Here is a 15,531-nt window from a genome sequence, read left to right as displayed (position 1 = left end):
TTCCCCTCGCATCCAATAAAGGATGGAGATTCTCCTTAGCCCTCCTTTTTTTGCTAATGTATTTATAGAAACATTTTTAATTGTCTTTTACGGCAGTAGCCATATTAAGTTCTACTTGGGCTTTGCCCCTTCTAATTTTCTCCCTGCATAACCTCACGACATCCTTGTAGTCCTTCTGAGTTGCCTGCCCCTTCTTCCAAAGGTCATAAACTCTCCTTTTTTTCCTGCGTTCCAGCCAAAGCTCTCTGTTCAGCCAGGCTGGTCTTCTTCCCCACTGGCTCGTCTTTCAGCACATGGGGACAGCCTGCTCTTACGCCTTTAAGATTTCCATCTTGAAGAATGTCCAGCCTTCCTGGACTCCTCGGTATAAGACCTCCCGTATTTCCTGATCTTGCAGCCTCTTGCCTTAACTGAAGCTAAGCTGACCTATCCTGCCTGTTCCAGTTATTAACACATAATAACAACACATAATAATACAACTCATATTCCATGTCATCTCCAACAGGTACAATATATTCTCTTTTCTGCCTTATACTAAATACTCTGCTATCCCAACAAGAAGAGTTAGGATGACATGGCAGATCTACAAGGGTTAGCGCTCTTGCAATTTCTGCCAGAAGAGAAAGACAAGCTGGGACACAGAAATGATGACATACCCTGATGTACTTCTAAATCAGAAACCAAAAGAATAGCCAGAGAATGGCGTGGTGCTTCACACCACCTCAGGGCTGACTGAGAAACCCCTTAGACCTAACAGACTTCTTGGCAATTGCTATGACAAACAGAAAGAGAAAAGCTACCAAATTCACTAAAAATTACTGCTTCCGGCAAAACAAAGATAGTGTTTACCTTGAAAATTAAGACTGAGTTTTTGAAAAAACTGTTTATGATGACAGAAGCGTATGACAATGCTGCCACTTGTAAATTCACTAACAAAACAGCATTATGTTTCTAAAATTTAAAATACAACTGGAAAAATAGAGAATAGAAGCTTAGAAAAAGATGCAAAAATCTAAGAAAATCTTAAGAATTTTAATAATCTAAGAAAATGTTAATTATAAAATTAATTATAAAAGCAATTGAATTATACCTCAATAATCTGTTGATTTTACAATCAAATGCATAAAGTTCCTATGAAAGTCTGAGACCTTATCCTACCTCCCAAAATATAGGTAATTTCTTACAAAGAAATTTACTTATGGAATCATCTCACATGAAAAGCTTCATAAAATGGCAATAAAAATAACTTCTTTATCATCCACTGGACTATATTGAATTTAAGCCTCTTTTGGAGATTTCAGTTTAAATGGCAGTCAAAATACCATCCTCTTTGTATGATTGACTTTGTGCAGAAAAACCTTTAACTATCATGATTCAGAATAGAACAGGTCTTCCAAACAGTGCTTATATTTCAGAATTCCCAATCATTTCTTTATATAGGCCATTTTTTACACATGAAGGACGTGAAAACAAGGACGGCTATAACCATATTTCTTAGAATGCTTTTATTTAATATTGTTTGCAATACTTATATTTATGGAATAAAACTCTCTCTTTTGCAATTATTCCCTTTCTGTATTCCACATTGCCTGAAGGCTTTCTCATAAACTCTAATTAGGGGCCAGTGAAATTCTGTATTTAAATATATAGGAAAAAATCTGATCTGCAGTCCAATAGAGCAAATGTAGCATTGGTATTTAAGATCTAATGTTATTTTACCCATTCTCAGGTTTGGAAGTACTTGACATACCCTGCCTAGGTTACAAACTAGGTAGAGTGTGGGCATTTCTTTTACACTGATCGCGGATATTTTACATATTCTTCTTGCCTGCCACAGAACATTCACCAGAAAAGCAACGGCAGTATCAGGTTAGCAGCCCTTTTTAAGGATCTAAGATGTAACATACTCAAATGAAACATATGACTGCTGACCTCAAACAGCTGGTGTTCCATCTGTGCATAGGCAGAGGACTGTTCTGTATAGACATTACACATAGGCCAGAGAAAAGTGGAAAGTTTGCACGACCAAAATATTTACACATTGTCATGGTTTAACCTCAGTTGCAACTGAGCACCACACAGCCGCTCACTCTGCTGTGAAAGACAATTAACTCTATCCCAACTGAAACCAGGACACACATAAAATGAACATTGCTGGTGGTTAGGTCAACACAGCCTCACCAAGCCTCTTCCCCCTTCCTTGTGGTTTCAGAGCCACCTGCTACTATCAACACAGTGTGAGTACAGACAAATAAGCAGAACAAGTTGTAACAAAAAGAAAAGCAGCAGCAAAGTTTCTTATAACCTAAGCAGCAAACCATCATTAGATACGGGCTGCCCCTCTCTCTGTACCTCTTTCCATTGCTGGTGGAGAAACCACAAAATCTCACAATCACACGCTCCAACTGAGAGAACTTATGGATTATCTATACCAGTCAAAATTTCATCACATCTCACCCTGAAAACTCTTATATAGAAGATGAATGCAGACACCAAATGTAGAAGTTCTGCCTTAATTTGTTATTTTATAACTTTAAATCCAACATGTAAGAACAGTAACAACATATCAACCAAGAACAAATACCAGGAAACATATGTCAGTGTGGAAAAAAAAATAAATCACATATACAATAAAGTTTTGTAACACAATGCACATACACATAATCTTGAAAAATTCCCCTGTGTCTTTTCATAGAGGTTTATGTCTAAAAAGTTCACCAACAATATCTACAATAAGCCAATTAAAGGTAAAGGTAAAACCAATACTGATTTAAATTGAGCCAGGATTTCTCTGAAAGTGCATGGTTTGCAAACACATAAATATGGCTTTCTCAACTTTTGAACCTGAAATTACAGTCTCAAATGTTAGAGATAAATTTAAGGATAAATAGAACAGAATAAGGATAAAACCATGAGTTACCTGGTCGGACCTCGTAACTGAGCAGGAGATTGAACTAGAGACGTCTTGAGGTCCCTTCCAATCTGAACTTTTCTGATTCCTATGAAAAGTGAGAGTATTCTGTGTGCTTTGAAGGAAAGAGAAACATCTCTTGAAACTGACTTTTGGACAATTAGTTGCAATTTTACTAACTATATGATTTAGCATAGTTTTAATGGAAAGATTGTGCTCTGCCAAGAACGTGTATTTCATCTTTAAGATAAATTGCAGAAAAAGAATAAAATCAGGTGACCAATGTAAGTAGAGACTTCTTCAGCTAGAGAAGAAACTGGATAACTGGATATATGCAATGTGCAAATGCAGTCATGACCAAGAAGAATAAAAACACAAGTAAAATAAAATCAATTTGAAATTAGGCAGCTTTTCAAATGTTGGCTCTGGGGACTAGCAGCAATGAGAAATAATGAGGAGATAACAGTCTCTATCTGGAGACAAGAAGGCTTCAGCAGCTTCAGCTTCTTTTCTCCAGGCAGCACTTTCAGTCAAGTGCTTCTTTGCAGAATTGTTGATAGAACCAAATTCAGCGGTTATGCAAACTACCACCAGGAATACAATAAGCTGCAAGGGCTTCTGCTCTTGACCTGTTTGACGTGGCATGAAGACATATTTCTTTGGACAAAGCAAGGAAAAGATATTTGAGTGCTATAAAAATAGATAGGGAAATTCCAAGTAGTGTAGGACTTTATTTTCATTCTTTTGCTAAGGCAGTCAGTTTCACCTGCCTGCAAGTCATTTATTTTGCTCTGCTATAATTTTTTTTCTGATTTCAGTAAGTGTTGTAAATTGTTTTAGTAAAAACTTAATCAATTTGCTGTAAGTATGGATAGTTTTGTGTTTGGTTCCCTCCCCCCCTCCCCCCACAAGGAATATCACTGCAATAGACACCTCTACCAACATGAGAATCCATCAAATTCTAGGGTGTCTAACTGGCCGTGTTGTAGTCCCATCAGTAAACGTTTGCTCCCAGTAAGGTATGTTACACAGAAATGCGGCAGATAAATAAAGACAAGAAGGCAAAATCTAAAAAGAAAACATGATAACATATATGAAGATTTTGTTTTCTTCCTTCTTTTGCACAAGCTTTCTGTAATGTGACACATAGTGATGTCACTAAAACCTTCATATGCATCATGAAAATACTCTATTTGGAACAGTTTAGCCTTGTTTTCTTAACTGCTTCTAACTGGCAAGTTATAAGAGCACAGCTTTTAGCGACCCTTCTTGCAAACATGTTAGCACAAATAGTCCCATAAAAGAGACTACTCATCAGCATTTGAAAGACAAAGTGCTAAGAATCTATGACATTCTCCAACTTATTTTTTCCAGAAATAATTATGCAGTCTTAACAAATACACCACAGGTGAGTTGGACTCTAAGCATGCCAGATTTCAGTGTAAAAAATAATGAGAAAAAGAGGTAAAGTTCTAATAAAACAACCTCCTAGATTTTTGCCATATCATTTAAATAAAAAGGCCACACAAATAAGTATGTGACACAGCTTGATTTTCTAAACGCATTACATTCACTATAGTGGATTTCTGATTTTCTATTAAGTTGAAGTTTAGACTTATGCATCGAAGCCATTTCCCAAGTGGTCACCACATAAGTACTTAGAATAATGTAACATAGACTTCTGACATCGTGAAATAGTTAATGTTAACATTGTGCTTCAGGCTCACTTTTAAGGCCCTTGTGCTGCAAAGTGCAGTGCGCTATCTTGCAGACAATATACTGTAAGGCTCATTTGCTGCATTGCAGCATACTTAACCACAGCATCGGAAACTTTCATAGTTTTTGCCACATTGCTAAAAAGCACAAATCTGGAAGAGTTAGAAATTCAGTAGTGCCTCTGTGCTGATTTTTTGTGACACAGAGATAGTCACATACATTTATTTGTGTACGCTTTTTTCTTTTTTTTAGAAACGTAATGAAGTAACATAACGAGTGTGTAAAAGCAGGCAGCTTTAAAGCTAAAATGGACAGTAGCAAGACTCAACTAACTGTTTGCTTATCTCTATAATAATACTTAATACTTTACAAGAATACTAGCTAGTGAGATCAGTTAAAGATTTTAAAGGCAATTATACACATTAACATATGCCAAACTGTATAAAAGTTTCTCTTTCTCCTGAGCTCTACGAATCATTTCCTGTTCTTTCTGTAGCCTTTCTTTCTCACCTTTCTTTTCTTCTGGCAGCTACAGCAGCTTCTAGTTTAATAGCCTCTTCCTGCTGTGCTTTCCACTGTAGAACCTGGAAGAAATGGTTGAAAAGACAGTCCTGCAGCAGACTTGTGTAATACTGTGATCCTGCCAAACTGAGACTGGGAAGGAAACCCATGTAATCCATTTACAAACTAAGATTTATAATCTTATCAGCAATACATAATCATTTAGTAGACACCACCTTTCCCCATGTTAATGTGCAATTCACAACTGATTGGCATAATATGCAATAAAATCACATGAAAAGATTTTGGGCAAAACCGTCAAAACCATCTCAGTAACATCAGATCTTAAATTCCCCTTCAGTGCTTAGACTTCAATAACATGTAAATTTCTTAAAGAACCTATGAACAAATGGAGACCAATGCTAACAGACCAGAGTCTGCTCACATCCTTCAACTCAGGCATTTCTGTAACAGCACTTCATTTCCAACCAGGACTCTGTGGAAATCAACGGACTCCAGTGACAGAGACTTCACCTTTTGTCAGCTTTCAAACTGTGCAAAATTAGTCTAGGATCCCTGGCCACTTGTCCAAGGGTTGTGACCAGTGCCTATAATGGTCTTATATACCTGACATCCTGCTTTTCTGTGGGAAGACGGACATCGGCTGCAGCTCAGCTGCCCAGCAGCTTCCCAGACCACTGGTTAAATGATGCAGAAGCATGGCAGGGATCACAGCACCTCTTGTTACAGGGCCTGCCACACTTCTTAACAAAGCGTGTCAGGGACAGGATGGATCACTTAGCTCAACATGCCAAAAATCCGTTCTTGACGTATTCCTGACACACTGTATTGGTTAAACAAGACAACATGTCCTCAGTAACTGGTAATGGGTAGTGACTTATTTTCAGTGTTCTTGAGCACAATTTTGAGTCAGCGTGGATCCCTGATTTACCTTGGTGTTGTCGAGAGCAGTTGTATGCTCATCTGTCTCATGCTGATTTCAATAAGATTAATGAAGTCTCCTTTTTGTTGGCTTGCCAGCTCTTTTTGCAATGGATTTGTCAAGCAATAACAGAACTCTGTATTCCTCAAAGGAACAAGCATTTCAGCCATTTTTCATCTGGTTTTCTATACTACAGTAAGTACTTTAATACTAAGATATTAAAATACTTTACTTATATTTTTCCCCACCTTTACTGCATTTCACTAGCTGTGTGCACAGGCTCTATTAATTCTTCTTTTCTGTCCTTGTGAAAGATTTTTGTTCACAAATCCAGCACTCCCTGGGGTCCGAGGTTCTCAGTGAGTTGCATCTCTGAGTGATGTCATGTTTGCCCCACTTCTTTGCTTAAATAACAATTATATTTTGTTCTTTGCAAAGTGTCCCAATAGACTAAACACTGCTGTGACTTTTCATGTAGTGCAGGCAAACTAGTAATATGAAAATAACATGAAATTTTACAGTGGTTGTAAAATTAAACTCTCTTTTTATTAAAAGATGTAAAGATAGCTTATTAAAGAGATACTATGCCTGTAATGAATGCCATGCGTACACAGACTAACCAACAGTTACTTTTGTCTCCTGCAACCTGCATTTATCTTTAAAAGTTCAGTGCAGTTTGCTACCATACCCAAGCATAAGCATTAACTGGTGTGTTTTCATGTTTTAATAAAAACTACCGAGTTTTGGGGTTCTTCAAGGAACTTCATTTACACTGTTATTCTCTCAGAGTATATATAACTTTTCCCAGCTTCAACTCCATCCGCAAAGTTAATAATTATGATTTAGCTGAGCATTAAACTCTTTTCAACCATCTTTGTAACTAATTCTCAGCGGAGGCCTGTTCATAACTGTGTTTCACCTTCTGATATCTCCCTTCTCTCCTTTCTAGAGAAAAAAAAAGCTAGGAAACAGCCTTCTTCACCAATTAAATGTTTTACAGGAAGAGAGCAAAGGCCTGAGTCAAAAATTATCCTTGCAACTAGGAAAATGTAGGCAGCTAGGAGAAAAAAGGCACAAGATCCTGAAAACTCAAACTTCTCTACTTCCCTCCATCTCTACCTTATTTGGACAATGCTACTAATTATTTTATGGGGCAGTGAGGTAGAAACAGGGATAAGTTTGTCTGTGCCAGCAAGTATTAATGGCACTGAATGAATGTCAGAAAATGTAGTGGGATGGTTTGCAAGGAGGGAACATAAACGTGTGCACATGGAAACTGCAGTTGGGCATGGATGCCTGAAAATACGCAAGAGGGATCAATTAGGATACATACATGCAAACTGCACTTGTCCATATGTATTTGAGTGTGCAGTAATGTAATGGCAGACAGCACAGAAACAGCTATTTTTCTTTTAGCTATTCTCACAAAACTATTCCAAACTGGAATTCAAACTTGTACAGTATGGAAAGAAAAATTAAAAATGTTACTGCCGTGATCCTTAGCACAGATGTTATTCTTCATAAATGATCTTTCTCCTCAAAATTATGAAAATGTTCCCTTAACAGGATCTCATGTATATAATAGTAATAAAAAAAATGTTAATGAAAGACATATTTGGTAGAGCTTTTTTGGCAGTGGTAAAACTACCCTTTCATTCCTAAAAAGAAAAAAGCACCCCCGCCTCGCCCCAAATCCTTTAACCTGCCAGTCATAGGTATGTTAAGTTTCTGTAAGAACTGGGGAGCACACTGAGCACTTGTGGGACACACGGAACACCTGTTCTCCCCCCACTCCCCAATCTTCCATTAATTAGAAGTGAGATATTAAAATAAATAACCCTTAGATATAACTACTGTAATATAAATAACTCAGCATCTGCATTAAATCATTTCATTTTTTTCAGAAAAGAGAACTAAATATGACTGGTCCCACCTGAATATATACTGCATATGAATCATTTACCTTAATTTCCTCAAAACAGGTTATTAAAAGAAGTACTGGGCAAAAATTTTTGCTAAGTAGTAGGTTTCCCCCCCAGTAATATGCTTTTGGTCATCCCAAATACTTTAATGAATCCAAGCAGTATGTTCCAAATAGTTTCCAAATTTTTATTTAATGACTTGATTAATCAAGACTGCCATATGACAGCATAAATACCTCGAGCCCTCTTACCCAGGCTGTGGGAGATCCACATTCAATTCTTCATTCTGTAAAAAGGAATATGAAGCCATGTTTATGGTTAAAATTATTCCAGGATGCAGGAAACAGAACCAGAGCAGCTGAGGTTGGAAGGGACCTCTCAAGACTGTCTAGGCCACCCCCCATGCTCAGAGTCAGCTACAGCTGGTTACCTAGGACCATGTTGAATCGAGGTTTAAATATCTCCAAAGGGTGGAGGCTCCACAACCTCTCTGGCCAACGTGTTCTAGTGTTCATCCACCCTCTCAGTAGAAAAGTGATGGATGGAATGGAATTTCAGGTCTTTTAGTTTGTGCCCATTGCTTCTCGTCCTGTCACTGGGCACCTCTGAAGAGAGTCTGGCTCTGTCCTCTTTGCATCCTCCCTTCAGTTATTTATCCACATTGATGAGATACCCCTGAGCCTCCTCTTCTCTAGGCTCAACAGTCCCAGCTCTCTCTGCCTTTCCTCATAGGAGAGGTGCTCCAGACCCTTCATCTTAACGGTCCTTTACTGGACTCGCTCCAGTAAGAAAGAAATAATTACACACTTTGAGGCAGGGACCTGTATCCAGCTGGCCCCAAAATTAAAAAGAACACCTTCATTTCTAGACTAGCTTGAACCAGGGTCTTCTCATTCCCTGACACTGTAGCTGTTCCATTTGAAAATCACCAAGAAGCAGAGGAGCGTCTCTCTTACAGTGTCCAGACATTCACTTGGGAATGTCTTCTCTGCTGTCCACTGTCTTTCCTTTAATGTCAAAGAATTACTCTGGTGTAGAGAGGAACACATTTTCTCTATAGTTCAGTCCTCACATCATTCTTCCATACCAGTTCCCATACTCAGTTCTGGGACTCAAGTCTTTCTCTCCTATCATCTGAGATCTTATTTCTGTAAGTTTGTTCATAAGTTAAACACATCAAGTTGACAAGCAGATGCTATAAGATTTAAGCAAGTTCCAAGAAAAAGAATCAGGCATTTAGCTATGTTTTTAGGCATAAGATAAATGCATTTTCTTAAGGAATATGCAAAGCAAGGATTCTTGTTCAGCGTAGGGGCACTACCAAAAAGGCAGGAAAGAAGCAGGTAAGAAAGAGGATCTAAACACACTTTCTTAGGAGAGTTGTCTGAACTCTCCCAAGTTCTCAAGAGAGCCACTGAAGGTGAGGAACAGCCAAGTATAAGGGGCAAGATGTATTCAGATCTTTATTTCAGGGTTTTCTATAGTTCTGACACTGATAACAAAGTCAGCACTAGACAGGGTCTAAACAGCTTGCTTAGCTTGGCAAGAATGAAAATGGATAAATGAAGGCTTAAGCAAAAAATTGCCATGTAGCAGAGGTTTATTAGATGGATCCTACAGAGGAAGCCAGTGGGTTTGGGCCTGTCTCATGCAGAAGGAATGACAAACTGATTGGTTCTAAGCCATACAAGAATAACAATACAATCAAGTGGGCAAAGAAATCCATAGCAGCTCCACATCCTAAAGCAAGCAAGTTCCAAGGGAAGTGTCAGCAGAAGAATGTGTATCACTGTTAATAAAAACAGTCAATTACAATTTCAAACCATCCATCTAAACAGAAATATGGAACAACAATAAAAATAGAATGAGGATTACATGAGATGACCATACTAGCAGCTAAGAGACTTCTAGAGGAAAGGTGTCAATTTTCATAAGACCCTATTTTCTGGAGCTTAGCTGTAATACCTGAAATGAGACCTCCCCCACACTCTGAAACTTGTAACACAAGGCATTTGTCTAAATAGACGTTTTTATTCAGCAATTTTGGCAGCAGTCTGCTCATGCATTTTAGCAGTTTAAGAATCTAAAATAAATGCTAAATTGTTTCAGTTATCCTTCACTTGCTACACTAATAAACTTAAAAAGGAATGTTTTGAAAATGAATGTGGAAGAAGATGCAATCATTTCTACCTCACTTTTGAAACAGACTGAAGCAAAAACATATACATGAAGCTTTAAAATCTAACAACAAACAAAAAATGAATGAAATCTGCTAAAAGTCTACTCAGATTAGAGCTAGAATAAACTGCAGAAGCATTCCAAGGAACTTTAAACTTCTGTAATAACATCATTGAGATTTTTTGAACAGAAATGAGGCAATGCTCAAACTATGCAACAAAAAAATGGCTTTTGTTTAAGCTTGTATTTTCCTACATCCTGCTTCACACTCCTTTCAAAGTCTCGTCAATAATGAGATATACACCAATGTAAGTGGGCTCATGACATGATACAGCTTCAGTCTCCTCCAAGTCTGAGAACCCTCTTGATCCTTTACTGGTCTTCTCTAGATATTAATTTACCTATTAACCAGGGATCTTTTTTAGTTGTTTGATTGCAGCCATTAGTTAGCATGGTCTCAATAAAAGTTGCAGTTAACTGATACTTCAGGGGAACTACAGACTGGAAATAGATCTTGAGACCAGAATTGGCCCAGCAGAGAGTCTGTCAAGACAACAACTGTTGGAAGGAAAGCAAACAACAATAAAGCAGTAAGCAGATACAGATACTAATCCAGTCTAATATCATCTCAAGCCTACTTATTCATTCATTTTGATAAGCAGTTGTTTGCATGGCATATGTTACACACCAATCTCATGACAGGCCATAATCACTTTCCCTAGTTATTTTCACATAGCTCTTCTGTTAAAGCCTTTGGATTCAAGTCAGAAATCAATATTGGGGCACAATCTAGATTTTCAACAGGTTTCATACAAAAAAGTGAGCATAACCAAGCATCAAATATATAATTTCACTCAGCAGAAAAAACATTAATCACGCAATGAGGTTCCCCAGACAAAACTGATATGCCAATAATTCAGTGCATATCTCCACTACCTTCTACAATGCTATCTACACTGCCCTAAATCACTACTGAACACACTTATTTACTCAGTGGGTAGAATCTGCTTTCCATTTTTACCTAGTTAGTTTTTTTGAATGCATGAGCCCATTGCCAATCAAGAAAATGGGTAATAAGAATGACAGAAGGGAAGTTTCATTGTATTATACTTTCCCACAATACCCATTTATTCTTTTCTGTAGGCAGCATATGAAGTTAGTTTACATTATCCCTGCCCCTCCCACGTTTATCTAACCCATGCCTCTTCATTAAGGCAAAAGGGGAGTCACTTCCTTTAAAAAAAATTTCATAATTGCAACAAAAAAGGAAAAATTGGTAAAAAACTGAAAAGCACTGTTTGCAAAATACTTATAAAATGTGATTCAGTAGGTTGGCATTACACCATGTCTTCCCCACATGAAGAGTTAAAGTCATAGAGGATAAAATGTTCTTAACAGAGCTGAGCTAAAGTGTTTTATTATGTAAGAAACATCAAAAATTAGAAATTAAACAGCTGATTCAAATGTCAATATATTTCACTTTTTAAATCACATTCAAACATTAAATCATCTCTCTGCTAGAGAGTAGTTCTAGTCCCACAGCCTCAGCTTATTTTGTGGGCCAACCTGCCTATAAAGGGGAAGGTCTCAAGGGAGTACCATCCACAGAAGATGGCAGGGGCCAGAATGAAAAGATTCCCCTGTCCATATTGTCACAGGTTCAAAAATTAGGAGCTAGACTATCTTAACTCATGATGACAAAGGATGTAGTGGACTGCCTCTTATAGAAACCCAGCCTGTATCTATATTTACCTTGCAAGTTATGCTTTACTGTGAGTTTGTATAACACATGGCACTGTGGGAACCCAATGCTATCTGAGAGCCTCTGGGCACTGCTGCAAAACAAATAACAAAGGGCAGGCAGCAAAACCGAGCATAATAGTTGAGGAATCTCTGTGGCATGCATTTCCATACTTTTAATATTTTGCTGTTTAAAAGTGACTACCTGATGCTGAATTTCCAGCATTCCTACAATTTAAGCTTTTCAAGAAAACCCACTGTATTCATCAGGTTTTTCCTCCAGAGGTAGTATCGTGCAGGTCTGAAGAGCAAACAAAAAAATCCTGAACAATAATTCTGATTCACTAAGGCAATAATCTGGGACCACAGAATGCACAAAAAAAAAATTAATGTGTTCTTGATTGCATTCTTTCATTCCTATGAGCGCAAAATCAGAAGGGTAGAGTTTACTGTGTCAACAGTAAATGTTCTGTTTAAATATTAAAAAAATCCTAGTAGTTAAACTAATATTGAAAATACACTGAAAACTGGATCCCCTATTGCCTGTTCCACAAAGAAGCTTACAGTTTAGCAGTACAAGCACTGCCAACATTAAGTTCTAAAAGTTTTTAATTACAACCGGCATTTCAAGTACATTTCACAGTTCATGTATTATTAGAGGAGCTTTTGCCAAGTGAATTATTAAATTGCTGTGCTGAACAGAATGCGTACATACCTATTTTCAGTTCATTATTTCAATATTGCATATTACAATAATGTAAAGTACACTACAAACTAATTAAAATAATAAATTAGTTCTTTCACTGTAACATCTGAATAGTAATAATGTATTTACCATGTACTTAATGCTACAGATACATCTCTTTTAATGACAAAACAATTTTTGAGAGACTTTCCTTGGGAATTCCCATTAAATTAGCACATGGTAACACAGCACCATGTAAGGTTTTCTCTTTAAGCAACTGACTTACATAGATCTTGAAGCTGCCTAGGGTGACACAATAGAGTTGGCATCAAGCTCCTTCTAGCAGCTAAACTGCACAGCTAGGTAAATAGGAACACAGAACAACTGACTGGTGTAGAGAGGGTCTGCACAGTAAAGGTCATGCAAGGAGTAAAACTAGACTTTGAAAACTGAGGCAAAAATACACTACAGACCAAAAGGACATAAAATGACCAGGAGGAACAGTGTCACAAAATGACTACACAGAGCTCCAGATCAGTATTCTTGCAGGCTACACTGTGCTACACAGATATAATAACTAAAGGCATAAAAAGAAAATCCTCTGATATCCCACCCTGATTCTCTCTAGCTCACTCTTTCAACCTTATAAAATGACCCAATCACAATACACTTTCAGAATTTCCCAGAGCTTTATTAATCTCTGAAACATTTATGCACACCCTTCCTTATTTTTATTACGGTTTGCAGTTTTTTTTTTTTCTTCTTCAAACACACATACATACAAATCTACATACATTTCTCCCACGGTTCTCACTGGTTGTTCTGCAAAGTGGGTAGGAATTCCCAACAAGTAATAGCCATGAAGTGTTATTTCATGTTTCACAGTTGGGATTGCACAGACTACCTGAGCTTAGTGTTTTATTGTGCATGTCATCTGCACCAAAAATTGGTATAAGTAACAATAAAATTCCTATTGTGTGGCAAAGCTCCATGTTAGGCTACTGAAGGTACCCTTGAAAACACAGAACAAGTTTAGACGCTTTTCAGCTTGTCCAGGTAGAGCCCAAGTAGTCATTCAGAACCACGAAATAAGCTCTGGAAAGGATGAGCACCAAATTGCATGGGAACCCACATCTGCTCCCTTTCCATAGGATTATTCAGGCTAGAGTCCTCTAGGTCATCCAGCGCTGTCCTACAGCTACTTACACTGCACTCAAAAGAAAGAGGAAGCTTTGGAATCAACGAAGACCAAAAGCACAGCAAGAAATGTCCACAGTTCAGATAACCAGACTGATCTACTTCTATTGCCAGGACTAGCTTCTGTCCTTTCTTACCCTCCTTCCCAACTTCATTGCATCATCGTCATCTTCTCTGCCCAGCTTTTCTGCCCTGTTTCTTGCTGAATATGGAATTGAGAGTTATCCCGTTTACGGTAAGTGAGAGTTACCTCTTAATTTTTCCAGATGCAAGCCACAAGGCACAGAGGGGACAAAATGCCTCTTAATTGCAAGTTTGGATTCAAACCACGTCAAGCATGACACTTTTTCCTTCACATTTTTAAGATAAAGACTGCAGCCTCAGAACAAGTTGGTGACCTAAGGAATTCTGTTTACAGAGAAAAGGCCGTTTTAGAGCTATGCATTTCTAGCGTGTCCTGAAAACAGAACTAAGCAAAACAGATGTAAAAGGTGATTAAGTGACAAAAAGTTATGGGCTAAAGGAATTACAGGATTGCAACATCAGGTCTTCAGTAAGGATATTCTTCTCAGTTCAGTTCCTAATGGACACATCATCCAATCAATGAAGATGATTTAATAAATTTGGCAAACTTCTTATTTCCCCACACAAGAGAAGGTCATTACTTTTTATCTACTATAGAACTGGCCAAAGAGCACAGTCAAACTGAGATCACTAGAAGATTAACATGGAAAACATATTAAAAGGTGACTTTCATTACCAGCAGTGTAGCCTCTTCACTTGCAATATAGCTTAGTCGTTAATACTTCAGATAAAAATAGTGCATGCTGATCTATGTCTCTTGCCTGAGCAACTTCCTTCCATTCTAAGGTGGAAAAAAAGTAAAGATTTTTAAGAAAAGGAGGAAGGAAATGTAGAGGAAAATAAAAAACTAAAGACCTAGTCTGCCATAGAAGAACAAGGATTCACCCAGATAATTTCTATTAAGGTTAATAGAAGTTAAGCACATAAATTCCACTTGGGTTAATGGGATCATAAATCCCTTAGACTTAAATATTTTGTAAATGGAACAGGACAACAGAAGTCTGTGTTACAAAACTAAAATAATTTTTTTAAGTCACTAATTTTACAGAAATGTCTATTCAATGACTACTAAAAAGTAGTGCATTTCATTTAAAAAAAAAAGTGTTTTCAAACTTACTTGCATTCACCCACAATTTCTCATTACAAACACTACTTTCACTACTCAAACTTTTAAGACCTTCTGCTAGGGACTAGGAAGAAGGAAATGAATGCATGTTGTAAAACATTTGCATCTCCAGGACAGAATTGCTACAGCTTTTCGCAGACAAACATGTGAGCCTCCACAGTATTTGCACAGCAACCCCAACACTCACAGGAAGCAATGGCTGGATGTGCTCTTTATAGACGGTTTGGGCATGCATGAAAAGTAGGAAATTTAGGAAACACTGGACCTACTGGTAACATATGCCAATGTGCAGTAGTTTCAACAGCTCTCAGACATGCAGAACTCACAGCACAGGTACTGGAAAGTAGATTTAGGCTTGCATGGTGGGCATCTCGTGGATTTCTAGATTTCCAGTTAACGACTTGTTTGCCAAGACTTTGGAAGTCACAGACAAATTTTGGCCCAACAAAGCTGACACCTCCAAGGAAACTGGGATGTATACTAGACCTGCTACTGATGTATAATTGTATCAACTGAAAATAAAAAAAA

General features: G+C 37.6%; 1 protein-coding gene across 1 annotated transcript in view; it reads right to left on the bottom strand.

Moving 5' to 3' along the window:
• Positions 1-15,531, bottom strand: part of CCDC148 (coiled-coil domain containing 148) — a 61,096-nt gene that overhangs the window by 13,347 nt on the left and 32,218 nt on the right. The window contains 2 exon segments of the mRNA XM_009334036.1: positions 5,055-5,136; positions 5,138-5,211. Coding sequence (XP_009332311.1) covers positions 5,055-5,136; positions 5,138-5,211 — 156 coding nt within the window.

Source organism: Pygoscelis adeliae, unplaced genomic scaffold (genome assembly GCF_000699105.1).
Source record: "Pygoscelis adeliae isolate BGI_AS28 unplaced genomic scaffold, ASM69910v1 Scaffold131, whole genome shotgun sequence".
In the NCBI taxonomy this organism is placed as follows: domain Eukaryota; kingdom Metazoa; phylum Chordata; class Aves; order Sphenisciformes; family Spheniscidae; genus Pygoscelis; species Pygoscelis adeliae.
This window is presented reverse-complemented; position numbering and strand designations above follow the sequence as displayed.